Source organism: Pelmatolapia mariae, linkage group LG10_11 (genome assembly GCF_036321145.2).
Source record: "Pelmatolapia mariae isolate MD_Pm_ZW linkage group LG10_11, Pm_UMD_F_2, whole genome shotgun sequence".
NCBI classification, from domain to species: Eukaryota; Metazoa; Chordata; class Actinopteri; order Cichliformes; family Cichlidae; genus Pelmatolapia; species Pelmatolapia mariae.
In genome coordinates this window covers 55059501-55085594 of record NC_086236.1, presented here as the reverse complement: position 1 = coordinate 55085594, position 26094 = coordinate 55059501, and the positions used below count along the sequence as shown (strand labels likewise).

The 26094-nt window shown below is 38.6% G+C and overlaps 2 protein-coding genes across 3 annotated transcripts in view; one reads left to right on the top strand and one right to left on the bottom strand.

Annotated features, from left to right (window-relative positions):
• The window catches only part of tax1bp1b (Tax1 (human T-cell leukemia virus type I) binding protein 1b), a 14514-nt gene extending 7296 nt beyond the window's left edge, over positions 1-7218 (top strand). Inside the window, exons 6-18 of one of the 2 annotated variants that reach the window (XM_063485423.1) lie at positions 189-337; positions 471-561; positions 1020-1205; positions 1399-1650; positions 2313-2483; positions 3027-3099; positions 3342-3460; positions 3749-3874; positions 4427-4513; positions 5320-5518; positions 5611-5762; positions 5873-5958; positions 6190-7218. In XM_063485423.1, the coding sequence (XP_063341493.1) occupies positions 189-337; positions 471-561; positions 1020-1205; positions 1399-1650; positions 2313-2483; positions 3027-3099; positions 3342-3460; positions 3749-3874; positions 4427-4513; positions 5320-5518; positions 5611-5762; positions 5873-5958; positions 6190-6388 (1890 nt within the window). In that variant the 3' untranslated portion in view covers positions 6389-7218. The remainder of the gene's footprint in view (positions 1-188; positions 338-470; positions 562-1019; positions 1206-1398; positions 1651-2312; positions 2484-3026; positions 3100-3341; positions 3461-3748; positions 3875-4426; positions 4514-5319; positions 5519-5610; positions 5763-5872; positions 5959-6189) is intronic. The other variant, XM_063485424.1, reaches the window with a different exon arrangement.
• On the bottom strand, positions 6513-26094 carry jazf1b (JAZF zinc finger 1b). The gene is made up of 5 exons (XM_063485426.1): positions 25849-26094; positions 13709-13781; positions 12874-13070; positions 11267-11436; positions 6513-9796 (listed from the first exon to the last, which is right to left on the bottom strand). Exons 1-5 carry the CDS (start codon positions 25961-25963, stop codon positions 9620-9622), a joined length of 732 nt encoding a protein of 243 aa, XP_063341496.1. The 5' UTR covers positions 25964-26094; the 3' UTR covers positions 6513-9619.

Here is a 26094-nt window from a genome sequence, read left to right as displayed (position 1 = left end):
TTAGACTTGTATTTCAAAGACAATAAAATTTTAATGTTTTGCACACATTTTTCCTCAAGCTTTGAGTCAGAGATGGAAAGTTGTATGTTAGGAAGTTAGGTACTGTAAGAAGTGTTGTATTTATTTTATGAATTATGAGGCTTTCTTTTTATTTCAGCTGATCTTTACTTCTGTCTTCTGTCTCACAGGAAGTGCAGCATTCTTCCCAGGCCCTGCTGGAAGAGAAAGAGGAGGTAAAGAGGAGACTGGATGAGGCCACAGCCAGAATCATACAGTTGGAGGAAGATCTGATTGGAGTGACACAGAAAGGCATTCAAAAGGAAACAGAGCTAGACAGGTGAATTCTCAGTAAAAGGATTGTGGCAGATTCACTAGATTTTCTAGATTTGTTTTTTTAGATGTACAGAGAGTTATTAATGCGAACATATACACTATTTAGTTATATATTGTTTTTGTTTCTGTTTCTCCAGTCTTAAGGACAGACTTAAGAAACTTACAGCAGAGAAGGAGGTTCTTGAATCTCATCTTAAGAATGAAAAAGATGAGAAGGAACTCTACAAGGTAATGCTCTATTTTTGTTGATATCAGTACTAAATCCTCAAACTTATCAATATGATCTTTAAATAAAGATTCAATGTTTGGTTTTTTTTGGCACACGATTGCCCGGTATTTTATTGTAAACAGGACATGCCTTGTTCCGTTTTCTGGTGCAATTGGTGTTTCTGTGTCTTTGTTGTGGTGTGTACTGCACAGGAACTGGGAGTGCCACATACTGTTGTGCTCCCACAGAAAACCTCTACCTAATTTAACTTGCACCATCACACTGCGTCTGTTTCAAAAGGACGACTTTATGGGCCTATCTCAATCTCTGTTTTGTAATTGAGGTCATGCAACATTTATTTTAATATGGTCTTTGATTGTGATCGGTGTTGTATAAATGAGGTAAAAACCCCCACGCCGTTTGTGTTTTATAACTTCTTGTGTGTGTGTGTGTGTGTGTGTGTGTGTGTGCGCGCCAGATTCACCTGAAAAACCGGGAGCTGGAGAACACTAAGTTGAGTGCGGAGCTGCAGATGTTGAAGTCTGTGGACGTAAACAAGGAAAACGCCATTGCCCAGTTTAAAGAGGAGGTGGGGCGCCTCCAGGCTTGCCTCACTGAGAAGGACAAACAGTACAAAGAGATCCTGGCCAAAGTTTCCACCTTGGTAAGAAAAAAAACGATTTTTGTTTTGAGGTCAGAAGTAGATAATAAACCGTATTTAATATAATTCATTATTATATCATATGGAATTTAAAGATTTCCAGTAGAAAGAATAGGAAGAGGAGAACTGAGATGTAATAACTGATCTTTAAAGAGAAATGAGAATCAGTCGCCTTAAATGTGTTTACTTCTTGCAGGGAGATGTGAAAGCCCTGAAGGAGCAGCTGCGACAGAAGGAAGAACAGCTCCAGGCTAACCAGCAGCAGTCCTCTTTGCTGGCTGCCGAGCTGAGAGACGCCTCCAGTGCACGCGATCGTACAATGTCTGAACTGTACCGCATTAAACTTGAGGCTGACAACCTCCGCCAAGCCAAGGCCGAAGCTCAGGCCCAGTGCGTCCGCCTGGAATGCTTGTTGGAGCAGATGAAGGCAGAGGCCACGCAGGAAGCAGTAAGAGTGAAATTCAAATAGCCGGACAGCCTTTCGTGTTTAAAAGAGCTTCATTTGAAGTTAAGCGTATTTAATATCATGGTAAACAGGCAGATCAAGAACAAGGATGAATGTCTGGTAACGTCTAAAATAACACATTAAATAATAAATATGCAAAAGTTCAACATTTTTCAAAGTTATACATCAACTTTCATCAAAAGTTGATGTAAGAGGGTGATGCCTTTGTGTCATATATTTAGATCACAATAGCGTTTAATATTTTGTCACCATAAAGGAATAAAAGATAATAAATCATATCGTATATAATTGTCCAGCTGTGTGTAGGTACGCTGTTTGGTTGAGCACTGTGTGAGAAAGTTAACGGTATGAAAATAATGGAAACAGAAAACGTTTCTCCCACACAGTTTTTTTTGTTTGTTTGTTTTGTTTTGGGGGGTTTTTAAACTGCTTCTGCATTTGAAAGATGCAATTCTTCTGTAATTCTTCTCATACTTGCTGTTTTTATTGACCACCAGTCTCATGCTAAAGAATCATTTTAATATAAACAGTGATAGTGATTATAGTTAATGACTCACAGGAAGTTATATCGCTGCACTGTCACAGTGGACCTTGCAGTTGGCCAGAGTTCTGATCTGTTCTGCTGTAATGTTTTACATGAACAGGCCAAAGCAGAGGACGAAGCTGCTGCAGACCCAGCTGTTGTAGCAGAGCTGCAGAGAGAGGTGGAGGATCTAAAGCTGCGGCTGCACATGGCTGCAGAACACTACAAGGAAAAATATAAGGAATGTCAGCGACTGCAAAAACAAGTGCTGAAACTCTCTGAACAGCAAGGGGTAGGTCCCCACGGATACCAGCCAACATACTGTATTCATGTCCCAACAAGTGAAAGAACAGAATTTCCATTTGTATCTTTGTAACACTACGCCTGCCTCACTTGTACTAGTTAATGCCTTCAGTCATTTTTCCAGTCTTGACTGGAAAGAAGTGCAAGCTGAAAATGAAAATTAACACATCAGACAAATTCATTTTCATTATCATTCAGTCTGACTGTAAAAAATAATTAAAGTTTATTTTAATTTCACTGTAAATACATCAAAAATGGAAACTGGAAAATTCAATCTTGGTATAATTGTTCCCAGTTTTTATCTTTTGTTATTTTGGATTTTTACAAATTCTTATGAGTAAAAGTAGCTCAAGCCTGTGTTAATCCTTTCATATATATATAAAAAACACACAACACAATATTTTATACAGATAAGCTGTATTTTCATCTTTAAATGTCATTGTAAAAATTTTTGTGAAATACTATTATTTTTTATTTTTTTTCTGCATTTGTTGTTGTTATTATGTCTTCACTACATTTTTCTCGTCTTTAGGAGCTAAAGAGAAGCTCTGCCCAAGAAATGATGGCAGTTCCTCCATCGGGGAGTCCAGACACTTCTGTGCCAGGTACCCAAGTCGAGTTATGAAGTGAAAAATTATCTTTAGAAAACAAAATCTTGAGCTTCCCAGTTGTGCAGTTCCTTAGACAGTTATCTTCTATTTCTCATTAGCTTTATTTTGAACTCTTGGTTTCTCTAAATTATGTTCCTTAGCAGTTTGGTGATACATATGTAAATTTTTTATTTTGCAGAGGTTTTTTTTTTTTTTTTGTTGAAGAATAATAAACTAATAAAAACATAACTCTATAGGAAGTCCAGGTTCTGCTGATCCAATGTTGGAAGCCATCATCCAGGAGAAGCTGAAAGGCATCAGCAGAGAGGCGTCGGACAGGAACGACAAATACAGAAAATGCAAGCAGATGCTGATGGTAAGAAACTGGTTTTTTTTGTTTATTTTGTTGCTGTATTTTGTCCCAAAATAAGATGTTCAAACGTGTGAGAGACTTTTGTAGTTCAATGGTATGAATAAAAGAAACATTGCACACTGAAGTACATGGAAAAATCTCAGCTGGTGCAGACGAATCTTTTATTTACTTTGACTGTTTATAGGTCCTGCACCTCACTCTGATACCTTGTGAGCAGTGTTTTTATCTTTTATTTTTCTCCTCTGTGTATATTGTGGTGTGATGAAAACTGAATCATGTGTTGCCCTTTAGGAGGAGAAGGAGCGTAGCTGCATGTTTGCTGATGAGCTGGCCAAGATGGAAGTGAAATTTAAAGAGCAACTGAAGACCAACGAGAACCTGAAGCTGCAGCTGGCAGCAGAGGAAGATCGTTATAAGGTTAGTGTAGGCAGAGTGCAGACACTTAGCACAGCCCAAGCTGTCAGCTGCCAGTGATGCTCTCCTTCAAAGCAGACCTGATTTGGACTCTTCTGTGTTTTTACCGCTGTGTATGGCTGGTATAGCTCAAGGATCAAGCCTTTGATGCTATCTCTCCCCTTGAACACAGTTTCTCTGACAGTGTTGTTTATGAGCGGGACGATCTGTGAGACGACATTTTACTGCTGTTTATGTCAGGCTCTGGAGACAAGCAAGTCTTGGCTCACAGGAGTCATCTCTGGTTGCTTGGCTAATGCTGTGCTTGGCTCAGGTCAGGCGGATATTTGCTTAGTGTCTCACTGGAATTCAAGCAGGTTGTTTTGCTCTGAGCAGTATTGTGCATAAATCAGTCCTCAGCAAAGAGAAGCCTTTTATGGCTGTGATCAATTAACGTCACGCACTATGGTCTGACTGTATTTCACTCACACATTTTTTAATCAGCAGCACATCAAGAGTTTAAGTATATAAAGTGTTTCTTCATTCTTCTGCTTTTGTGCCCTTTACTTTCTACAGAGCCAGGTAGCTGAGAAGGGACGGGAGCTAAAGGAGCTTAAGGACACAGTTGCGCTTGTTATGAAGGATAAGGAAAAACTGGAGGGGGTTAGTGACAGCTTTCATTTTCTCTTTTATAGACTTCTTCCATTTTAAAAATTGCCTGAAATGTGCCATTCCCCTGCCATTTTCCCCTCTCCCAATCTGGTCTGTGTTTAATATGCCTCTAATTGTAGATGCAGAGTAAATGACTTCTTATTTTCCATTCCATTACTTTAGGCCACAGCAAGGTCCTCACTGACCTAAAATGTTGCTTTGAGGTAATGCTGCTATAGTTAAGAGGAGGAGAATGACCCAATTTGAGGTTTAGACTGTAAATTAACTTGGCGTCTCTTACTGACATAAAAACACAGAATCCCGTTCCCTTTGAAAGTGAGAAAATTCTTTTTAATGAAGGTGTTAATTAAACTGCTTTTGTGAGCACAACAAAAAGCCAAAAAAAAAGTCACAGCTCTGTGTTGGGATGGTACGGCTTTGCCTTTTTAGCTTGAGAGCCACACTGAGATAGAATCAGATATGGGTCCGCGATGCCCTAAAGGTTAGAAAAGCAGCTTCTCTGTCTGGAAGGCTGCCGGTTTCATGACGAGACCAGCGGGATAGAATCTGAGTGGAACAAGTGAAAAAGCAGTGCGTTAGGCTCCAGTGGAGTTGCTCTATGGTCAGCAGCAGGTTAGTGTGTGGTTGTACTGGGCTGTGAATGCAATCAGTTTTTTTCTGGAAATTAAGATTATATCTTAAAGACATGTTAAAACAAAGTGTCCTCACTATATGTGTTAATTCACATGATGGGACTTAATTTTGTCAGTGGTTTTTGCTGTTGTGAAGAAATTGTTTCAATTTCCCTTTTGCGTCAGGAGCTCCAGAAGGGCAGCAGCAGGAAGGGAGATCAGGGGACCAGTGAGAAAACCAGTCTGGAGAACCTCCAGTCCAGTGTGCCTTTATTCCTGCAGTACCCTGTCCCGTATGCACAGGATACCCCTACCCCTCTGTTGGTTTCTCAGAGCCCCAGCAAGCTGCATTTTGGGAACCCTTACTCCATCTCGGACTCGAAAGGTTCGTTTTCTTTTCAGAAGTCTTCACTAAACATTGCAGAGATGATTGACTTTTTATTTACAGTAGCCGTGTCTCTGAAAATCCTCCTGCAGATGATGCGGATGAGTTCTCAGATGACCAGCCACTTAGGCTGCCCCCTGTAGGCCCGCCATCCTGGGACAGCAATGTGGTGTGTATCCAGCCTACCCGCAACCACAGCCGGCCAGAAGGCCATGAGGAGTCAGAGGAAAAGCAAAACAATAATGTAATATTCTCTCTCCCATGTGCAGTATGCAGTACTTCTAATTTATATCATGTGTGTTTGATTATTTTAATACCATTTTGCGTCTTTCCCTGTCTCTGCTGCTCTCTCAGGGTAATACCAGCGAACAGCCCACAGTAACTGAAACTCACAGCACATTTGTGAATGACGGACAAAATGCCTTCTGCTTTGATCCCAGGTAACACACCGTGATAACAACCAAACTCTCCAAGTGTGTTAAACTTGTGTATTAACGTGTGTAAAAACGTCTGCACCCCCCCCCCCCATTAGATGAAGCGCAGGCCACCCACGTTGCATCAGACGGATGCTCTTTATTAGCCGTGCTCCTGTTTTGCCCACATCTTTGCTTGCCTGCTTATTAACGTGAGCTTTCTCTCCCCCTCTTCTGCCATCCACTTCCCACACGCAGCATGGACATGAAACGATGTCCCCTCTGTGAGGTCATCTTCCCACCCAACTATGACCAGAGTAAGTTTGAGGAGCACGTGGAGAGCCACTGGAAAATCTGCCCCATGTGCAGCGAGCAGTTCCCGCTGGACTGCGACCAGAAAGTGTTTGAGAATCACGTGCTTACTCACTTCGACAGCCACCCGCTAAACTTTGACTAGATAAACAGAAAATCAGCACATCCAGTCTGCTTACTTCCTGTCAACCACTCACAACACTTTTCTTTATTTTTTCTTTTTTTTGCATGTAATGGTGTGAAGATCCTCTCTTTAGGACTATACTGAATTTTGCTTTTTTTTTTTTACTTCACCTTAGAGAAATACTTAGAGCTGATTTTAACATTTAAAAATGAGATTATTCAGTGACATGGCAGGGCTACCAAATTTGTTTTCACACAATTTTTTTTCTTTTAAGGTGGAAGGTTTCATTTAATTTGGATTTTAAGGATACTTTTGGGGGATAAGACTGTTGTGCGCATATATACGGACTTTAAATGGACAGATCTGTTAGTCCACACGATGTAATGAATCAGGGAAAGAGATAAGTGTTTACCAAACTTACATTTCAAACATGCAGCCAAATCTTCCCCCTTACACAGTACAAGTCATTTAGTCAGTCTTTATAGACAGCAACCTTGGTGCACTATATGCAGTCAGGGAGAACTCTTCAGTGATTATATCCATACATGATTATACAGTATATGCTCAGATCATCTATTTTAGAATAATTAAAGCCAACAATATTGTGACAGCCTTGATAATTTATGTATGACTTTTAGGTTTCCTTTTCTTTGGGTTTGAATTATTTAATTGTGTCTGAATCTTTAAGAACTTTCATATCATCAGCTAATCGCTGCATGCCGAGCTTCTGTTGACCTTCCTTTTGTTCTTTTCTTTTACAGTAATAACTTATTTCATTCATAGAAATGTTTCATTAGTTTAGTGAGTTCCATGTATCTAAAATGAATTAATAAAATCTGTCTAAAATTGAATTGTGTCCAAAGAGTTAATAATGCAAACGTCAGAAGAGCAGAGAAACCTTTATTGTAAAGTAACAAACGTTTACATGAAGCAGCTTTAAGAAGAAATACAGTACGTCACCACCTCTGGTTTTACCGTTTCAGATATATACTTCCATAGATTTTTTTTTTAAACTTCAGAAATATATGAAAATATAATTTAATGCACTTGACACTGGACAATACATTCACTGTACACTATATCAAAGAGTTTTCTCCATACTGGCAGTTCAGTTTTGCCATGATTCCTGTTTGGACTTTAGTTCCTTAACACCAACACCAAGCTGTGAAAATAACCTAGTGGCTCAGATTCGAGAATTTCACGCTCGGTTTTCAATTACTTTAATTATTAAGTCTTTACAAATGGCTAACACATTTTTATGGCACAAACTAAGAGCTGCATGTGTTCTCTCGCAGCCTAAGAGCAGGACTATAAGAATGCAAATGTGCTGAATATACTGACACTAGTTCCTCTTTTCCCATTATCCATGACAGACAGCTAGTTTTGTGAGACCTGAGACCTGTACTATGAAACAGGATTTGGGCTTATCCAGGAAACTTCTGCTAAACCTGGGTTATCAACTCAATAAGGAGGTTCACTTCTTAGCAACGTACATCGCCATGTTGACTTATCACATACACCTAACCTGTATTTGAGATAATAATCCAACAGGTACGAAATCTAACCAATCAGTTCTGTGGAAAATGGCGTTCCCATTCTTGGAAGATTTGAGGTTTTTCTTGATCACGTCAAGAAATGCAAATTCATAGAAGCACTCTTCTTATATTCCTGTTATTCTTTTAAAGAAACAATAATATATAATCCTAAAAGGGGAACCCATTTGTACTTTGCATATAGGCTAAGCCTTTTTTTTAATTTATGGTAAACTATTAGATTGTCCTGTGTGTTAAGTATAAAGCTGATACTGATAAGTTTGCCAACTTGCAGGGTCAGCATTCTTGTTAGTTTTCTTTCATAGCTTCAATAAAAGTGCTTTTTCAGTCATTTTCAACAAAGTACTTAAAGCTCACACACATTCATACAGCACTTATATACTATAGTGCTTTTTGTTACTACACATACTCACAGCTGTGCTGCTTTTCAGTATGTATTATGTCTTTAATTTTAGAAAAATATAAAAAGCTTCCTTTTTAATATCAATCTGTTACCACAAGACCTGTCCATGTTTCTGATTGGTCAGATGCTGCCAATGCCATCCCACAGCTACTAAGCTGAAAGCCACCTCTGCCTGATTACCTTATCTGGGTTCACTTATGGCATAGATATTGTGGGTATGGTGAACCTGCTTCATAACTCAGGCCTCAGGCAGTCGGTGAATAGTAAACAGAGTGGGCTGACTGCCTGTGTTCAGCAGCTTTGAAAATAAAGTTATACAAAGACTTTTTGGAATGGTTTACATTTCAAGGCAACTGCTGTTATTACAGAAATCTTACAATACTGAAAAGATGAAATGATTGATGTACATCTTTCCTTGGAGCAATGTAGAACGTGCAACTGTACACTCACTGTATATACACTAGAAACAAGATGTTGGTAAAAATGCTAATTTATTTGGCAACTTTTATAAAAGTGCTTCAATCCCTTACTGTAAATAAGCATGGAAAACTGCTTACGTCTTCAGGGAAGCTGTCAGGAACATGAGGAACAATGACAGCTTAAATACTATCAGAACACTTGGGCAGGATTATGATGCTGAAATGTTAGCAAAGAAAAAAAAATCACCTGAGAACATTCTTTTGGTGCTCACACATATGTTTAAAGTAAAACTTATTAAAAATGTTTTGAATTCTTGTGATATGAAAGGAACAGTAACTACAATAAGTCCAACAAATGATCAATAACATTAAGCCTATTAGAGATTGCCAAATACTAATGCTTTTATGCTGGATTTCATGCTATAAAACATTGAATTTGCCTCAGTCACATTTTATCCTAAAAAAAGAAACTGTTCAATGTGACAAATGCATGGTATGAATGCTTCCTTTCTCAACAATTATCCCAATCTTTTCTCTCCTTCCCTTTAAACCAGAACGCCCAGCAGTACATGTAAGGCTACTTGTGACCTGGGCTAACACATGCCTTCACCATCTGTCAAATGATAAATAAATAAATGATAGTTTAAATGTGCAAAATGCAAAAATGTGAACGAAATAAAGATTCAACATTCTGAATAAAAGATATGAAAGAACAATAATATGTTTATACCATGCAATAGTGTGTAGTGTAGCAAAATACAATGAGAGGGGAAGAAAAGGGGGAGATTGGAAAGGGAGACAGCTGCTGCTGGTGATGGTGGTCTGTTGATGGTTGCTGACATAGCCTGAAGGCAAGTGCTGGTACCTCACTCAGGCTCTACTGCTGCAACTTGCGGATCATGTCAGTAGAGATGGGTGGGTGGAAGTTGATTGTGTGGTGGCGGAGACCCTGAGATGTTTTGTAGCTCTTCCCACAACGACACTTAAAGGGTTTGCGCACCCTTATCTGAGTTCGGTGGCCGTTCTTGGCATGATACTTAATTCCGTTTACATTCTGTAATGGAACAAGGAAATGAAAGAGCCACCACTTTAGACACGCACCAACCAAAACACAACAAAATAACCTTGAAGATATTGTAATTCAACCAGTCAGAGGACCAGGATTTTCTCTCTGCGAATGGAAGATGTGTAGAGTTACTTCACATCTGCATTGACTCTCAAGGACTCAGACTGTGGGTTAGTTGATGTATTTTAAAATATTAAAATTAATATTATAGAGTTGTCCTTATTAGTGGAAAGACTTATTTAGTGCAGATATACATATTCCTATTTTCAAAAGGTGATTAGTTTATTTCTAGTAGTCTGTGACTTATGGAGGAAACTGGTTGTGTTCTCCCCTGCATAAATTGCAAAACCAAAGCAATGCAAAGTGTTTTTACTTGGAAATAATCGCATGTTAAGCCAAAACTCTTCACTGACACATTTCTGGTGCATATAAAGCAGATGATTATGCTTATGATCATTTGATAGGAGACGCTCAGAACAGAAAGGGGAGAGCTGGAGGAGGAGAGCTATTGATTTTCAAATTCTGGTGTGCACTGCTTGGAGAAAAGAATATTGACACATAAAACTATACGCATGTGCGTCTGATGAGCAAGTCCAAAAGTATGAGCATAAAAGTATAGCTATATTAGGTTCCAATCGTCAGAATTGTTAGAACGTCAGATTTCAGAACATCGCTGCAGAAATTAGCTGGCTTGGCTCTAAACCTTTGTTTCCTTTTATCCAAAGGTCTTAAGGCTGAGGAACAGATTGTTTCCCAGAACTGTGGCCTCCATCACAGTCCTTCCTGCCCCGCAAAATCACAAATTCTGAAAATTATAGGCACCTACAAATATAGTTATATACCCATCTTCATTCTTAGAGACCGGTACTTTAAAATCATGGTCATACCAAAATGAAAAAAGCAAGGAATATTATGATTGATCTAAAATATAGCTATAGTGTAGCATTAAAGGGATTCACAGACTTGGGTATATCTATGATATTTACCAGTCAACATTTGAATGTAGGACAAGATGTTTTCTTGTTTCAAATCTATCTTGTTTTACTGCTAAACAGATGCCTAAGGCTGCCTGCTACCTCAGATTAAGTCATCGCCTATAACCCTGTCATTCACGTCAGCAATGCAATTTTCTCAGGCTGCACATAATTTATTCCAACCACACACACCAGATGTGGATGGAAAATGCTATAAAAACTCCACATCTCTGAAGTGGACTGGATGTATGCATTTCTGTTGTTGTAATGCTCAACTAAGAACCAATTTTCCATTGTCAACAGCAGGGAATCGGTTGGATTTATTTTGAAAGTAAATAAAATCACATCTCTCACACTTAATACAATGCAAAGATGTCCGGTTTTCATTTGGTCTCTCTGGTCATGATAAAGATATTTCACACTGTTTTATTATGTTTACAACAGGCATCCTAATAAGATTTAAGAGACCACGAATGAAACTTACCTTATATCTCTTTTTACATCCTGGAACTGGGCATGCAAAAGGCTTTTCATCTCCTCCGTTCATGTACATGGAACTGAGGATGGACTCGGAGCTGATGGCGCTTTCTGTGGTCCATGACTCATCACTGTCAGACTCCTCAAACTCTACATCCTCTTCGTCACACTCACTTCCTGTTAGAGGGTGAAAGACTTAAAGTCAAATAGCAAATGCCTGAGGGCATCTTCACCAGGATTATATTACACAAACTTGCTTCCAAGAAGCTTTGTTTTATGCATATTTTCTATGACGATGAAACCCTGGCCCCTGAGCTTTCAGCCTGACCAACATGGACCCTTCACAGCATGTGTTCAAGGATAGCATTCCCACAATCTTGACTTCATTTGTTGCAAGTTTTTGGAAAGACTGAAATATGCAAATTGTGGGAAAGAATTTAGGCATTTCATTGAGGTCTTAGGTCAACACGCTGCTATTGTTTTATTAATTCACTAAAGATGCCATTCCAGAAAAACGCATACTTCACAAAAAGAAGACAGAAGTACGTGGGAAAACGCTGCAAAAAAATAAAAGGGGGGTCCTGTTATTTATAAAGCTAAATAAAGAAACCTAATTAGCTGGACTTTAAGGGCTGTCCCTGATTTTTTGCAGCCTTACAGTGAGCTTCTTTATGGATGTCAAGTCAAGCCCAGCAAGCTCCAGAACTCCATCCATCATAATCTATTATGATGTTTGTCCTTTTAATTTTTAATGGTATTAAAAAACATGTAATAGCAATAATTCAATCATATAATTAATCTAAAGAATAGATTATGCATTTATGAGGGCATGGAAAGAAAAGATGAACACAGACACCATGTGGTCACTTTTCATGTCAACACCAGACACATGAAAGATCTTTTTATATAGTGACAGCTGAGGCAATAAAACACTGCAGCTATAGTGCCTGAACAGGCAAATACAAACTAAACAGACTCAAAGTGGCTGCTTGCTTGTAATTAAGCTCAATGAGGAAGACTGCTGCGGAGGCCACACTGGAGACTGGAATTACCAGCACCAACTCAGCCCGAGTCAGGGAACATTTCTCCCAGGGAATTGATCAAAGTCAGCAAAACTCTCTGATCGTGGGACTTCCCAATCCTGAAAGGACTTCTTTTAGTAGAATAATTCTTTCAGCAGGATGTAGCAAAAAGACAAAGCCCACAGACTGTGTGAGGTTTGTTCTTGGTAGTGTTGCATGTGGATAATTTAATTCAACAAAAACAAAAACTGTCAATCACAAAAAAATATTTTTTGTTATTCAACCCGTGTTTTTTAGCTGATTTACTTACATGATAATTCATTTAGATGATACTAAAAACAGAAACTTTGGCTTTAACATGGATATTAAACAGAGAGATACATATAACAAATATTAGGTGTTAACAGTAAACTATTAGATTTCCTTATAATAAAGACTCAGCACAAGGATCAACACCAGGAATGACAAACTGTAGTAACCAATCATTTAACTGTAGCTTCAGTTAGAAAAATACATGAATGTTAAGCATCTGGAAATACACATCCTATCCTAGAAACCTAATTAGATGAACTAGTGTGTTGATTATGGTTACCTGTAGGTGTGCTGCTACGGAAGGAAGAAGAAGGGGTGATGGGTGGGGTGACTGGAGGGGTGAGGTTTCCACTGGTGTGGCGGGGTGGTGTGGAAACATTGCTGCGTGACAGATTGCCTGTAAGAGACAGAGACAACTTGGGCTGCACCTTCTTCTTCAGGGCCTCGTGTTCTCGCCTTGCAGCATCTGTCATGAACCTGGCGTTGTGAGGTATAAAACTTGTAAGGGTTCACAAACTTTTTGGATGGAAAAAAAGAGCATCATCTCATTCAGACTACAATGTACTGTAGGTTTGCTACTGCTTAAGAAAAAAAAAACAGTGGCTGCATTTCCCTTTGGGCTTTATGATTGACAGTAAAGTCGTCAGCAAATGTGCACCATAAAACCAAAATGTTAATATAGACACTGTTAAAGCAAATGTGGAATTAACAAATTAGGTGATAGCCACATCAAGATGTGTTTGTGTGAGCAGGGAGACAGAGGCAGACCTTCTTGTACAATGGTTTGCTGCATAAGGCTCTTAAAACGACTGCACAAGCAGCATATCAAAGACAACCAGGACGAACGCAGTGCAATAAAACACCCAACTGCCAAATACTGTAGCAATTCATTTAAGCAATCCACCAGATGACGTTTTTTAGATTGTTGGTAGAACCTCAAAGGAGTACAGCACAAACTTTTCTAGTTAAATCTTTTCAGGCAAACCACTAATAATATTCATCTTATGATTTTGTCAGGTTTTAGTAAATTAAAGTCACTTTACTGAAAACTGAGTTACTGCATTACTAAGTTAACCTTCAGTGGGGTTATTTCAAAAGGAAACTTGTTTCTTTACCTGTTGATATAGCTAAGAGCAACATATGTTGGCTGCTGCTGCTCCTGCTTCTCCAGGAGACATGGGTCTGTATCTGGGAAGACAAGATAGACATAAAGGCAGAAATTTAGCCACAAAATATACCAGTGAACAATGGCACAATTCTTCAATTTTACATTAAAGTTTGTCATATTTTCATGCCAACGTTATTTTATTTTTTGTTATCCATTTATTGCCCTAAGACAACTGTTGAACTGAATTGAATTACTTATACATTTTGGTCCTTAATTACTTTTCCGGGTCCCTACACTCCAAAACAGTTTCATATAACAAAAAAAAAAAAAGAAGAAAAAAAAAGAATGAAATGAAATGAAAATATTTATAAATAACAGATAATATATTTGGTTATATAATAACTATTATATGAAATTAAATAAAGCAAGTTGCCATATAATAACATCAGAAGTACTACAGCAAACAAACTACATTCAAATATTCATACCTATACCCAATACATAAACTAAATACAATAGAAAAAGTTTTAAGCTATACAGTCAAAAACTAAAGACATCTTTAAGCTGTTTTAAATGTAATCCATTACATCATTTTACAGAACAGCTGCTGTATGATCATGGTGACAAAAACATAGGTTGGTAGGTATTCCAGAGAGAAGACAGCATCAGAGCATTACATTATCTCTCGTCAGAATACAAGAAGAATGAATCACAAATTACATGCGAGGCTAGCATCATCAAGCTTCATATGAGCTTTTGTGATTCATACGACCAACCCGGTACGGCTTTAAAGTAATAAACATTTCACATTTTAAAACAAAAATGAATTTGTGTCAATGCACCATAAGGCAGAATGGTGTTGTTGACCTAAATAAGGATAGCCAGTTCTCCCTCCAATGCAGTCTTGGTGTCACAGGGAGGATGAAGCACACAAAAGTATGCATTATCCACCTAGAACTAACCTCTCAGCAAAAAACAAAAAAACAAAAAACACAACAACGTCTTACCACCTGAAAACTATCCCAATTATTTTCAGTGATGTGCCAGGCTGTGTTGGATGCACTGTTGTGTTCCATGTTTGTGGCAAAGTACTTTTTCTACCCAGACAGGCAGGCACAGAGGAAAGGTGCGGCTATGTGGGAACTTATGCTGACTTTAGTGATTTTTAAAAGGGGTGTTTTTAGAAGCCAGCTTTATTGTGCATGTTGACACAGTGGAAATATAATCAGGCAGAGTTTTGGCAACAACAAAAAAATGAAAAGGAAAAAATAGAGCAGCTAGTAAATATGGAAGGCTTTAGATTTGGAGAAGTATCCTTTTCAAAACTTTGGCACCAGATAACATTAACATGATAAACGGCTATGTAAGTCATCTGTAATCTACTCTGTGTCATACTAACACATTTATGAATAAATTAATGGTCTTTGCTGCCTTGAAAAAGGTTAGTCAGTGTGCACCTTGGCAGTGCGCTTTGATCCAGAGTTCCAGGTATTCATTTGTGTGGAAGAATTCGATAGGATGTGTTGTCAAGAAAAGGATGTGGGCTCAGCTCTGAAAATATTTTGTAGAACTACTCAAAAGCAAGGTATTGTGCAATGCACATCATTATTGTTTTAAAGATGATGTAATGATTATCAAGAAAATTGATGCTAGAGAAGATCCACAAGCTGATGTTAGCTTCTAAACCAACTTCTCGTGTCCTTTGAAAGACGTCTACAAAATTCATGTCATATCTGCTTAACGCTAGAAAAAACAAAACAATGTCCAGACTGTCAATTCAGTTTTATCTATACAGCACCAAATCACAACAACAATCAAGGTGCTCTATATTGTAAGGTAAAGATCCAACAATATTAGAAAGAAACCCCAGCAATCGCACAACCCCTAGGAGCAAGCACTTGGAAACAGCGGGAAGGAAAAACCTCAGACAGAACCACATTTAGACAGGAAAACCCAGGGCAAAAAGAGACAAGACAAGTATGGGAGAAAGAACCAGAGTTTAATAGTTACTGGTAATTAAATGCAGTGATGTATAAATACACAGGGAGTTAAAACAGTGAAGAAAAAAAACCCCACTCATACGTGTATCACTGGAAGACCCCAAGCAGCCCGAACCCATTGGATCATAGCCAAGGGATGGCTTAGGGTCACCTGATCCACCACCCAACTATACGCTTTATCAAAAAGCAAAGTTTTAAGCCTAATCTGAAAATTAATGAGGCTGTTTATCTCCCAAATCACAACTGGGATATGGCTACATAGTAAAGGGGCCTAATAATAAATTACAACAGATTAGCCTAGAAGTAATACATTCATGAATAAATGTATGAAGCATCAGTAATATTGCACAAATGAATGGAGGCTGTCCTACATTTTTGTTTAATGTAATCATTAAATATTTCTCACAGTACTGGAGGTCAAAGCAATCCCATTTAAAGTAAATATCTGGTTACACACCAAATTTCGAAGATTTGTAGGACCAGGTACACAAACTTAAGTTTTTTCTGAATTTAAAAGTAGGAAATTAGAGATAATCCAGGCCTTTATGTCATTAAAGCTATAGTTTAACTTAATTTGTATCATCTGGCTTCATAGATAATTAAAGCTAGGTATCATCTGCATAGCAATGAAAATATATGTAGTGTTTTCTAATACTATTGTCTAAGGAAAGCATGGACAATGTAAAAAGTATTGGTCCCAGCACAGAACCCTGTGGAACTCCATGACTAACCTGTGTGAGGACTCCCTATTACCCTGCACAAATTAAAATCTGTCAGATAGATATAATTTAAACCACTGCATTGTAGTTTTTTTAAATAACAATTTTGTGTTCTAATCTCTGTAGTAAGATTTTGTGGTCAACAGGATCAAACACTGCACCTCAAATTTAACCAGACAATAACAGAAATGAGCCCACTGTCAGAGGCAGTAAGAAGATCATTTGTAACATTCACTATTTCCATTTCTGTGCTATGACGCTCTCTAAATCCTGAATTAAAATCTTCAAAAATAAAAAAATAAAACATTTCTTTGCAAGTAATCATTTGACTGTCTGACAACTACTTCTTCAAGAATTTTAGAAATAAAAAGGAAGGTAAGAAATTGGTCTATATAGCTAAGACAGCTGAATCAAATAAGGGCTTTTAAGTAAAGGTTTATTTATTCATCATATTTAAAATTGGAGCATTAATTAATGGTATACATTTTTGAGTAGAATTGAGGGGTCTAAAAGCATTTCGATGGTTTAGAGGAACACATTATTGAAGTTAACTCAGAAAAATCAATTGAAGACAAAGACTAAATAAATGTTAGCAGTTTTGAAAGTGGCTATACTTAATGGCACATCTGTGGGGCAGCTGTGAATATTTTTTCTCTAATGGTTAAAATTTTGTTCTGTTCTGTTCTACAACACTGTTTTATATAAAATATAGAACAAGACTGCTCAGGAGCCTTCTGTTTTAAATTTCCATTGCAGTTTTTAAAAAAGCTGCTCTGCAGACGCCACATTGCTTACACATGACCACACTTGACACATACTGTGTTTTCCCATGCTGTGCTCCAGACATTCATCTTGCTCAGTGGTGCTAAATGTACAACAATAGCCAATCTCCACACCCTGAGGTGAAGCAGGGCTGACTTCAAACACTCTTCCCACTGCTGTCCATGTGGGCAAAGAGAAGATGCCACATAAAACAACAGTTTCTACCACTTACCAACTAAACCTCCATGTCCACCTCTGTGAAAGACTGCTACCCCCATGTGGTTAAAACTATTACTCATTTTGCCTATGTGCTTATTTGTACACTTACACTTAAACACTTACACCTAAGGCCATTTCCAACACTGAATTTTAAATTATGGTTTTGTAAGGTACAAATACTAAAGTGCTGCTTTAACAAGCTATGTGTATTGAGTAACAAAAATAATGCTAATCATACTAATAACTGCCAATTTCTATTTGATACAATATAAAAAAAAATACTAAGGCATTGATATGAAACACATGGTAAAGATGCAATTAAAGTTCTTGGTTAAAGGAGTAAGCAACACCTTTTTCATGCTGTAATAAAAATTTTGAGTCATGCTCATTTATTGCTTCCACTGCCTTGGGATTTTACTCCTGTTTGCATCTTTCTTTGTTTAGTTTTTTCCCTGAGTTCGAATAAAATTCTCCTGGACAGAAAGACCTAGAGGGTCAAAGAAGAACTTGTTAGGTTTAGGGGCTCTCTTTCCCTTTTAGGTGACTATTTATTTTGTCTTCTAAATATACCTGCTATTTATAAAACTGCAAGGCTGGAGTTGAATACCACACATCACCACTTTTCAGTAGTGGATGCTGGTACCACATGTTTGCAGACTGGTCATATTCTAACTTTTGTTCAAACACACTGATTAGAAGTTCCACCTAATACATCAGACTCTAGAGCCTATCTTTTGATGTATAAGAGAAATATAGGTTAAGCTGAATGTAGAAAAAATCCAAATGAGAGAGATTTAAATTATGCAGACACAATTGTTCATAAAGACATGGACACCCCACACAGCGCTCTAAATTTTTATCAGTGAAACCCAAACCACATTTAAGCAATATAAATATAAAAAATATAATCAACAAGGCATCAGTCAGTCAGTCTTAATTTAAGTCACCATAGGCGTCAGAAGGCAAAGAGCTTTGTACAGTTAGTTTGTACAGCCAAATATCTAGTAAATTGTGGCAGAGTGTTATGATAGATAGAGCAGGTCAAATCTCAGCACCTAAGGCAGAAGGTTTCTTTCAAGGCCTCAGTCGTAAGCAAGTGTTTCATTAACAGTGGATTTATCCCCAGCGAGAAGGATAGCACACCTCTCTTTACTCTCCAGCCAAAGTCATGGAAACATAGAGTAGGAAAGACACATTCATTACGACACTATTCCCATGCCAAAAGCAAAGGACTGTGCATATACTACTGTAGGGACTTTTCTGAGCTGTGGGTAATGGCATGTGTCTGTGAGAGAGTGCACAAGAAATCCCTACTAAAATCCCTAATGAGTTTCAAGCAAAGGAATGGCGGTCTGCTCATGCAGCAGTGGATCAGTCTGTCCCTGCACGCTGTAAATCACACACACCTCAGGTAGAACCAGAGAGGAGGCCAGCAGGGGCCAGCTCCCCACAGCCTCCACTATTCTTTTGGGGCCACCAGCAGTCAAGCACCAGGACGAAGGCGCCTCAAATAGAGATGGGAACCCCTCTAATCAGACTACACAGGTGGTCCACTTTGGTGGCCAGCTATTAGAAGCCTTCTGGGAAACAAAAAAAAGGGGATTTTTTTCACCATCGCTACTTCTAGAGGCAAAGAAGCACAAGCTCCTTCATGGTCAAGTGGGAAATAAAGACAGGTAGGTCAGGTACAAATGAAGACAAATCAGACTTAAAACATTTAATATGTAATTTGATTTCTGATTACATTTTGGTATAAACCACTTAATGAATTTATGTGACACTTGTGTATGGGAGTGAATCCTGACTGAATTAGTGGTTTCAGTGTATCTCTGGACCACTATGACATTCTGTGAAAGAAAACCTAGAGACTATCACACAACAAACCTTCCTGGGGCAAGGGGAAGTGACGCCTGCTATTTTCCCCTAACACCCTTCACGACAAGCTCCCTCACACACTCACACACACACACACACCAGACACACAGCTCTCTCTCATTTCCACCAGTGTCTAGTTCTCCACCCTCATGGCCAAATGCACTGCAGGGTAGAGCAGAGTGGTGAGCATTATGGTGACATGTTTATGGTGGCTCTGAGCAGCAGGGAACATTACCAGGAGTGGTGGCACAGGTAATTCATTACAATGTGACCTCGAAGGAGGAAATGAAACAGAGTCAATCTCCATGTGTACAAGCTGCCTTTGTGGCTTACTGAAAAAACATGGCAGGGTTAAAATAATCCATTATCGATGTGTTTAATTCAGACAGAACCTCATGTGCTTTCACAAAGATGTGTTTTCACAAACACATACCAAAACATACAATAATTATTTCTTATGGCCATTTACTAATTTTGATCAATCTGGAGAATATATTCTTAATGAATTAATTATTTCCCTGGTGTATCAAATAATAAAAAATATGAGTTTCTTAATGTTTTCTGACAAACAGTCCCAATCCCAAAAATACTGAGCTTACAGCTAGGTAAAACATGGCAAAGCAACAAATCGTTAAAAATAACTAATATTTTTAGTTTTTGTTTAAAAAATGACTTCAGATTGATTTTCTGTTACTCTGATAATAAATAAACCATTCCAGCACAGTGTGCCAGGAATAATTATTTTTAAATTTGAGTCTGAATTTAACTTTGCAGCTGTTTCATTTATAAACTTATGTTTTTGGAAGGCTAAAGAAGTCCTGTGCATAGCAAAGCAATGTGCGACAAGTAACCAGGAAACAACTTTAGGTCAAACTTGGGTGTTACAGGCAAAATTACTAAAATAATAGGCTCCAGCAAAAATATCACGTTGACTACGCATGTTGTGTAATGTCAACATAGGCTGTACATTATCTCCTGTGTGAAACCTTTTTATGAAGTATGTTGCAGTCACCGCACAGGAACAGAAGCAGCAGTGTCGGGGGTTGGGGAAATGTAATTAGGCTCACCAGGTGCACAGATCAGGGAACTAGTTGCTGTTTCCCAAATTTATTACTTCCGCGCAGATTATGAGGGTACAGAGCAAAATCTACCAAACGAGCCTCCAGTGAGGACTGGCAACAAGCAGACTCATTGTTATCGTGTATGGACACTACAGGCCATCTACCCAGCAGCACATACGCACACACTAAAAGGTTTAAATAACACGATCGCCGTTTTCTTTTGGTCTACAGTGGCCTGGTTGCTCAGTGAGAAAGTAAACATTTCAGCGAATAGGTGGGTGCAGTTTTATACCACACAAGAATATCAAGTTCACAGGAGCTCTTTCAGGCTTAAGCCAGCACGCATTACAGTCAGAATTCAAACTTTCCTCGTCCTGATTAGCATGTGCCGATTTTGCTCACAAAGGCCCAAGAGGACAGCCTGACTCTCATTATTAACTTAAAACTCAAAATATAGTTTAATTCACAATGGGGTTAAAAAAAATAACCCCACTACCTTGAGTTTATACTTCATCTGGGCTGATAATCTATATTTTCATTGCAGCTAACAAAAAAGCAATAAGTTTCAATATTCTCTTGATAAATGACCCTAGCTAGACTCTTCGATCAGGCTAGAATGTGAGAAATATGTAGAGTTGTTAAAATGAACTGACTAACTTCTGGCCTATAATACCCATCTAAAAAGACAGCAACCAACAGCAAAGGAGCGCCATCTTTTGTTCACACACCCAACCAGCAGGCTGGCTAGCAGGGGACAAGAATGTGTTCTTGTTTTCCAGGCGCCTAATTATAATGGAGAATGTTCTTTAAGCAGCAGGCCACCAGATGAGGAGGAAGACATGCCAAATCAAGCACTCGCTCTGTAATTATGCTTCACAGGCACTTGGCACAACGCGCAAGATTTCTCACTTCTCAGAGTGAGTACAGGCCAGCAGACAAAGGAGGGGGGGCAGCAAAGTTTTTCCACTTTGAGCCAACTAATTGCTTCATTATTCCCCAATAAGTCATTTGGAAGACTTTTTTTTTCTAAGGCTAACACCTTGGACACATGCACAGCACACAGTCAGAGAGTGGAGGATATTAAAGCCAGTCAGGCAACAAACAAGAACAACAGAGACAGCTGAGCCCTGTCAGCTTCAATAGCAAGAGTCTGAAATATTACATTAGGGAACAGATGTAGTTCCCCACAGTTTGACGATCACACGTTCAAATCGTGAGGATTGGAATTCACTTTCTTGACTAGCCTTTGTTAAAAAGACATAAATGCCTTAGCACTTATCAAAAAAATGCAGTATTCATAACATTTTAATATAAAAACGTGACAAGCAAGGATTAGATCGAAATGAAAAACCACAGGGCACTCTTCATAGGGTGGGCTTGCCATGCTTTGTCCTCCTTTTTGATTTTAATGGGGACCATAGTTTACAAAATGAGTGTCATATTGTATTAGATAAGATGTGAAACTAGTGACTGAGATCAAAAACTAATTAGGAAAATGTCTACTTAGGGTATACACATGGAGGCCATAGGCATGGAGGCCATGAACTACTGCATTGGGTTCACTTTTTGGATCCAGAAGCTACATAATTTACAGTTGAGGTCAGAAATCTGGATACGCTCATCAAGACTGATGCTTAATAACTTCTCGTTAGTGATTGTGATTGACAACTGGCAGTTTCTCTTTAACAATGTAAAAATGATTAGTTTGACACCACTCACTGATTAAGCAATAATCTGAGCAATGGGAAAGTCCTAGGAACTCAGTGATCTAAGAAGAAGCGTTGTAGGGTTACACAAGTCGGGAAGGTCTCTTGGAGCCATTTCTAAACAACTGCCCATCATAATTTCAAACAACTTCATGCAGAGTTGCAAAGTTACAGACTTCTGTACTTCAGTAGAAGTACAAACACTACTGTTAAAAAATACTCCAGTAAAAGCTGAAGTACTGATTCAACTTCTTTACTCAGGTAAAAGTCAAAAAGTAGAGACTCAAAATAAGAAAGTAAAAAATAACTCTTTGGAGGATGTTTCTGGTTTTGTGCAAAGATAACTGATTTTTTTTATTGTAATTATGCTCAGCTTGAACCTGAAGAAAAAGAAGGAACCTAAAAAAAAATCTCTGATTTCTGTTGCCTACATTGTAGAGGGTGACATAATAATTTCTATTGAAAGCTCCAGTAGATTTTCTTAGTGTACATGCTGTGATCAGCTGACCTGCTGCCCACTGTGGATTTACACAACTGAATTCAACAAGAAGTCAGCAGATGTTTCACAGCTGACACTACACTGTTTATGCTGTCTTTATATTAGTCAGTATAAAGTTGATATAATGGTGGAATTCCGCGAATGAATCTAAGCATCATCAGCTTAACTTCAAATTCATCTCTGCTACACTTGATGTTGATGGTCTACCTCAGTTTGTTTAGCAGCAAATTTCACAGTATGAAATAAAACATAATGTCAGATGTACAGACCCAAGATCTAATTTAAAAACACGAGGACTTTTCCAGTTTATCAAATCCCACTGAGCAGTCCTTACCTTTAAATCTAACCTCTCTTCTTCCTGTCATGTCCTGTCTTTCTTATCTTTCTCCATCTCTGAGTGAAGTTAGCGCTCTTCCTTTTCTCTCCCTGTGAAATACAGAAGCTGGACCTTTAGCTAGCAACACACTGTGAGACAAACTGCACAAAAACAGTTTGCGTGTTTGCTGATCTGATAGAAATGTTGTATTTGAAATGACCTGACACTTAAAAAAAAAGTAACTCCCTTTATGCTCGCTCCCCTTCTGTAGCACTAGCTAGATGCCGAAGTACCTCAACTTATGGACACCTGCAGTAATTCGATGTTGTGGCAAAAAACAAACAAACAAAGAAACCACTGTCCCATGTTTAACCTTTGACTATGTCACATGTCATCTCTTTTTATGTCACATCCTCTGATGATTAATAAATGCAGGCTCGCAGTGACAAAACAATAACTCCCCCATATGTCTTAAAGCAAAAGTAACAAGCCTGTCATGAAAATGTAAGAAGAAAGTGCAGATATTTGTTTAAAAATTGTGGGGAGTAAAAGTAAAATGTTTTCAGAAAAAACTACTCAAGCAAAGTAGAGATACCTGAAAACTGTGCTTAAGTACACTAACAAAGTACTTTACTTGTTACTTCCCACCTCTGACAACATGTAGCTACAAGTTATTCGGATGTGACATCACTTTGCCAAGGGCTGGAAGAAGAACCAAACTGTCACCAACAGATGAGAGGACATTGGTGAGGATGTTCAGCAACAACCTAGAAATTACCAAGGCTCAAGTCTGCCATGAACTGGAAATCACTGGAACACCAGCGTCACTGTCCACAGTGAAGCAATTTTTCCATCACCATGGACTGACAGGATGCCAAACAAGAAATAAGCCCCTAGTCCAAAATAGACACTTTCAAGTTCAACTGAGATTATAACTGCCCACACAGGCAAACCAAATTCTAGAGAAAAGTTTGATGATCAGATAACAAAAACGTTGAGCTATTTAACCACAATGTCAAGAGGTATGTTTTCATGATGTGTTTATAGGAGTAAAGGGTGAGGCTTTCAAACCTAAGAAAACTGTCAAGCATGGTGATGGTAGCATCATGCTTTGGGGCTGTTTCGCTGCCAGGTATGTTGCACAAAGTCAATGGAATAATGAAGCAGGAAGAGTACCTTCAAGTTTTTCACCTTCACCTCCACCACATATCAACAGCTAGACGGGTGAAACTTGGACAAAACTGGGTTTTCCAACATGACAGTGATCCCAAACACACATCAAAACATGGTTTTGAAATGGAAAAAGCAGGCTAACATTAAACTTCTGGAAAGTCCCAACCTCAACCCAATTGAATATTTGGAGACTGTGCTTAGCTGGGTCCCAATGAACTCTATAAATTCTGCCAGGAAGAGTGGCCAAATATCCAACCAGAATTATGCCAAAAGCTTGTTGATGGCAACTAAAAGCATCTGGTTGAGGTGTAACTTGCTAAGTGAAATGTAACCAAATATTAGTCAAGTGTATGGATATATTTGAACTTGTGTGGATTTGAGAAAATCCAACATAAATTCAAACTTGTGCACCCAATTCTTATTTTGTAACATTATTAGACATGCACACTGCACAAGTATTCCACCCTGAAAAAGAACAGATTAAAGAAATCACTCAGAACTCATGTTCATGATGAGTGTATGTAAACTTTAGACCATAGCTGCATATTCAGTCTATAGTTGTTTCCCTTTTATTCTAAAAGAGGGATTTTTTTCACTTCATTTGCATATAGAGGTTAATTTAAATTGGTTTACAATCTTTACCTACTTAAATTCAAATGCATTACACTGCACTAACTTAAGATAACTAATGAAGTATCCCTCTGCAGAAAAAAATGTAATCAGTTAATTTCAATTCATTAACAAAAGCAACTTATATTAAGATTAACTGTGCGCCAGCCAAACTCATTTAGATAAACTCCCCGAGAGGCTATAAAACAGCAATCAGAAAAAAAATGATGAACAGGCTAATAAAATAAATATTTCCACAGCCCCATCTATAATTGCTTCCCAATCTCCACCCACAGGCAGTGGCTATTATTGTCTTTCCCAGCATGAACTAGAGGAGGTGCCATTAAATGATAATCTTTTGGGGTGGGAGGCAGCATCTGTATTGCTAGCCTGCAGTAGACAAACACCCATGTGGAATTGCATAGTTTTAGATTTGGACATTGTAGAATAACACCGGTTTTCTAACTTTTTCTTGCACTTGTCTCATGAAGCCAAATTATGGAAATTTACCAAGCAATACAGTTCTCAGTTTCCAGCCAATTTTCCCAAATTTTAGATTTGGGGCATTGTATATCTACAAAACAAAGAATATAACTTATAAAAACAAACAAACAAAAACACATACATTAAATAATAGATAACTCCAAGGTGCTTTGAACCAAGACAGATAATAAAAACGCTGGTAGTTTGGATAATATCTGAATTGTTGAACAATATTGGTTAGATAATACATTTCCATGAGTGTGTGTAGTTGTTTTTCATACTATTGTTCTCTTTTGAAGGGCCAATACCCAGACGTAGTATTTTTTTTCAGCTGGCGAAATGATATGCAATGCATATTTTTATATAGCCCAGTTAACTACGTTGTCAGGCGGACTGAAACAAGCTGCTGACTTTAAGTTGACTCACGACGTTTCCAGCTACGCGCGCGGGCCTGGCGCTGCATTAACTAATGTTGCACGCGCGACCAGGGCGCATATAGTAACTTCCAGTTTGTGTTTCTTCGATGTTGCAGCAGTAAAATAACACAGTGACACAGCTTTGAAAGAGAAATGAAGAGGGGAAACATCAACTGCCACCACACCTAGCAACAGGGTTGTCAGGACGCAGGAAGTAACTTGCTAGGTTGCTAATTAGCCACGTATGCTAAGCTGCAAACCGGGGCCATGGCCATTGCAAGCTGGGGCTCGGTACTTATCAGTTCTTACCGATGTGGTTATCCTCGATGTGGACGATGAGCTCGGACAGCGAGTCGAAGTGAAGTCCGCAGCCTCCGAACCTGCAAGCGTTGGAAAAGAAGGAAGCAGCGGCGATGCCTGTCATGGTCGCTGCTGCATTAGAAATGAGGGCAAGCGGCGGGGAAACAGCGGGGCGGACAGCGGTGGAAACAGCTGGAGCTCGCACTGGCAGCAGGCTGACTTCTCTCAGCTGCGTCAAACCAGCTGGAGACAGTT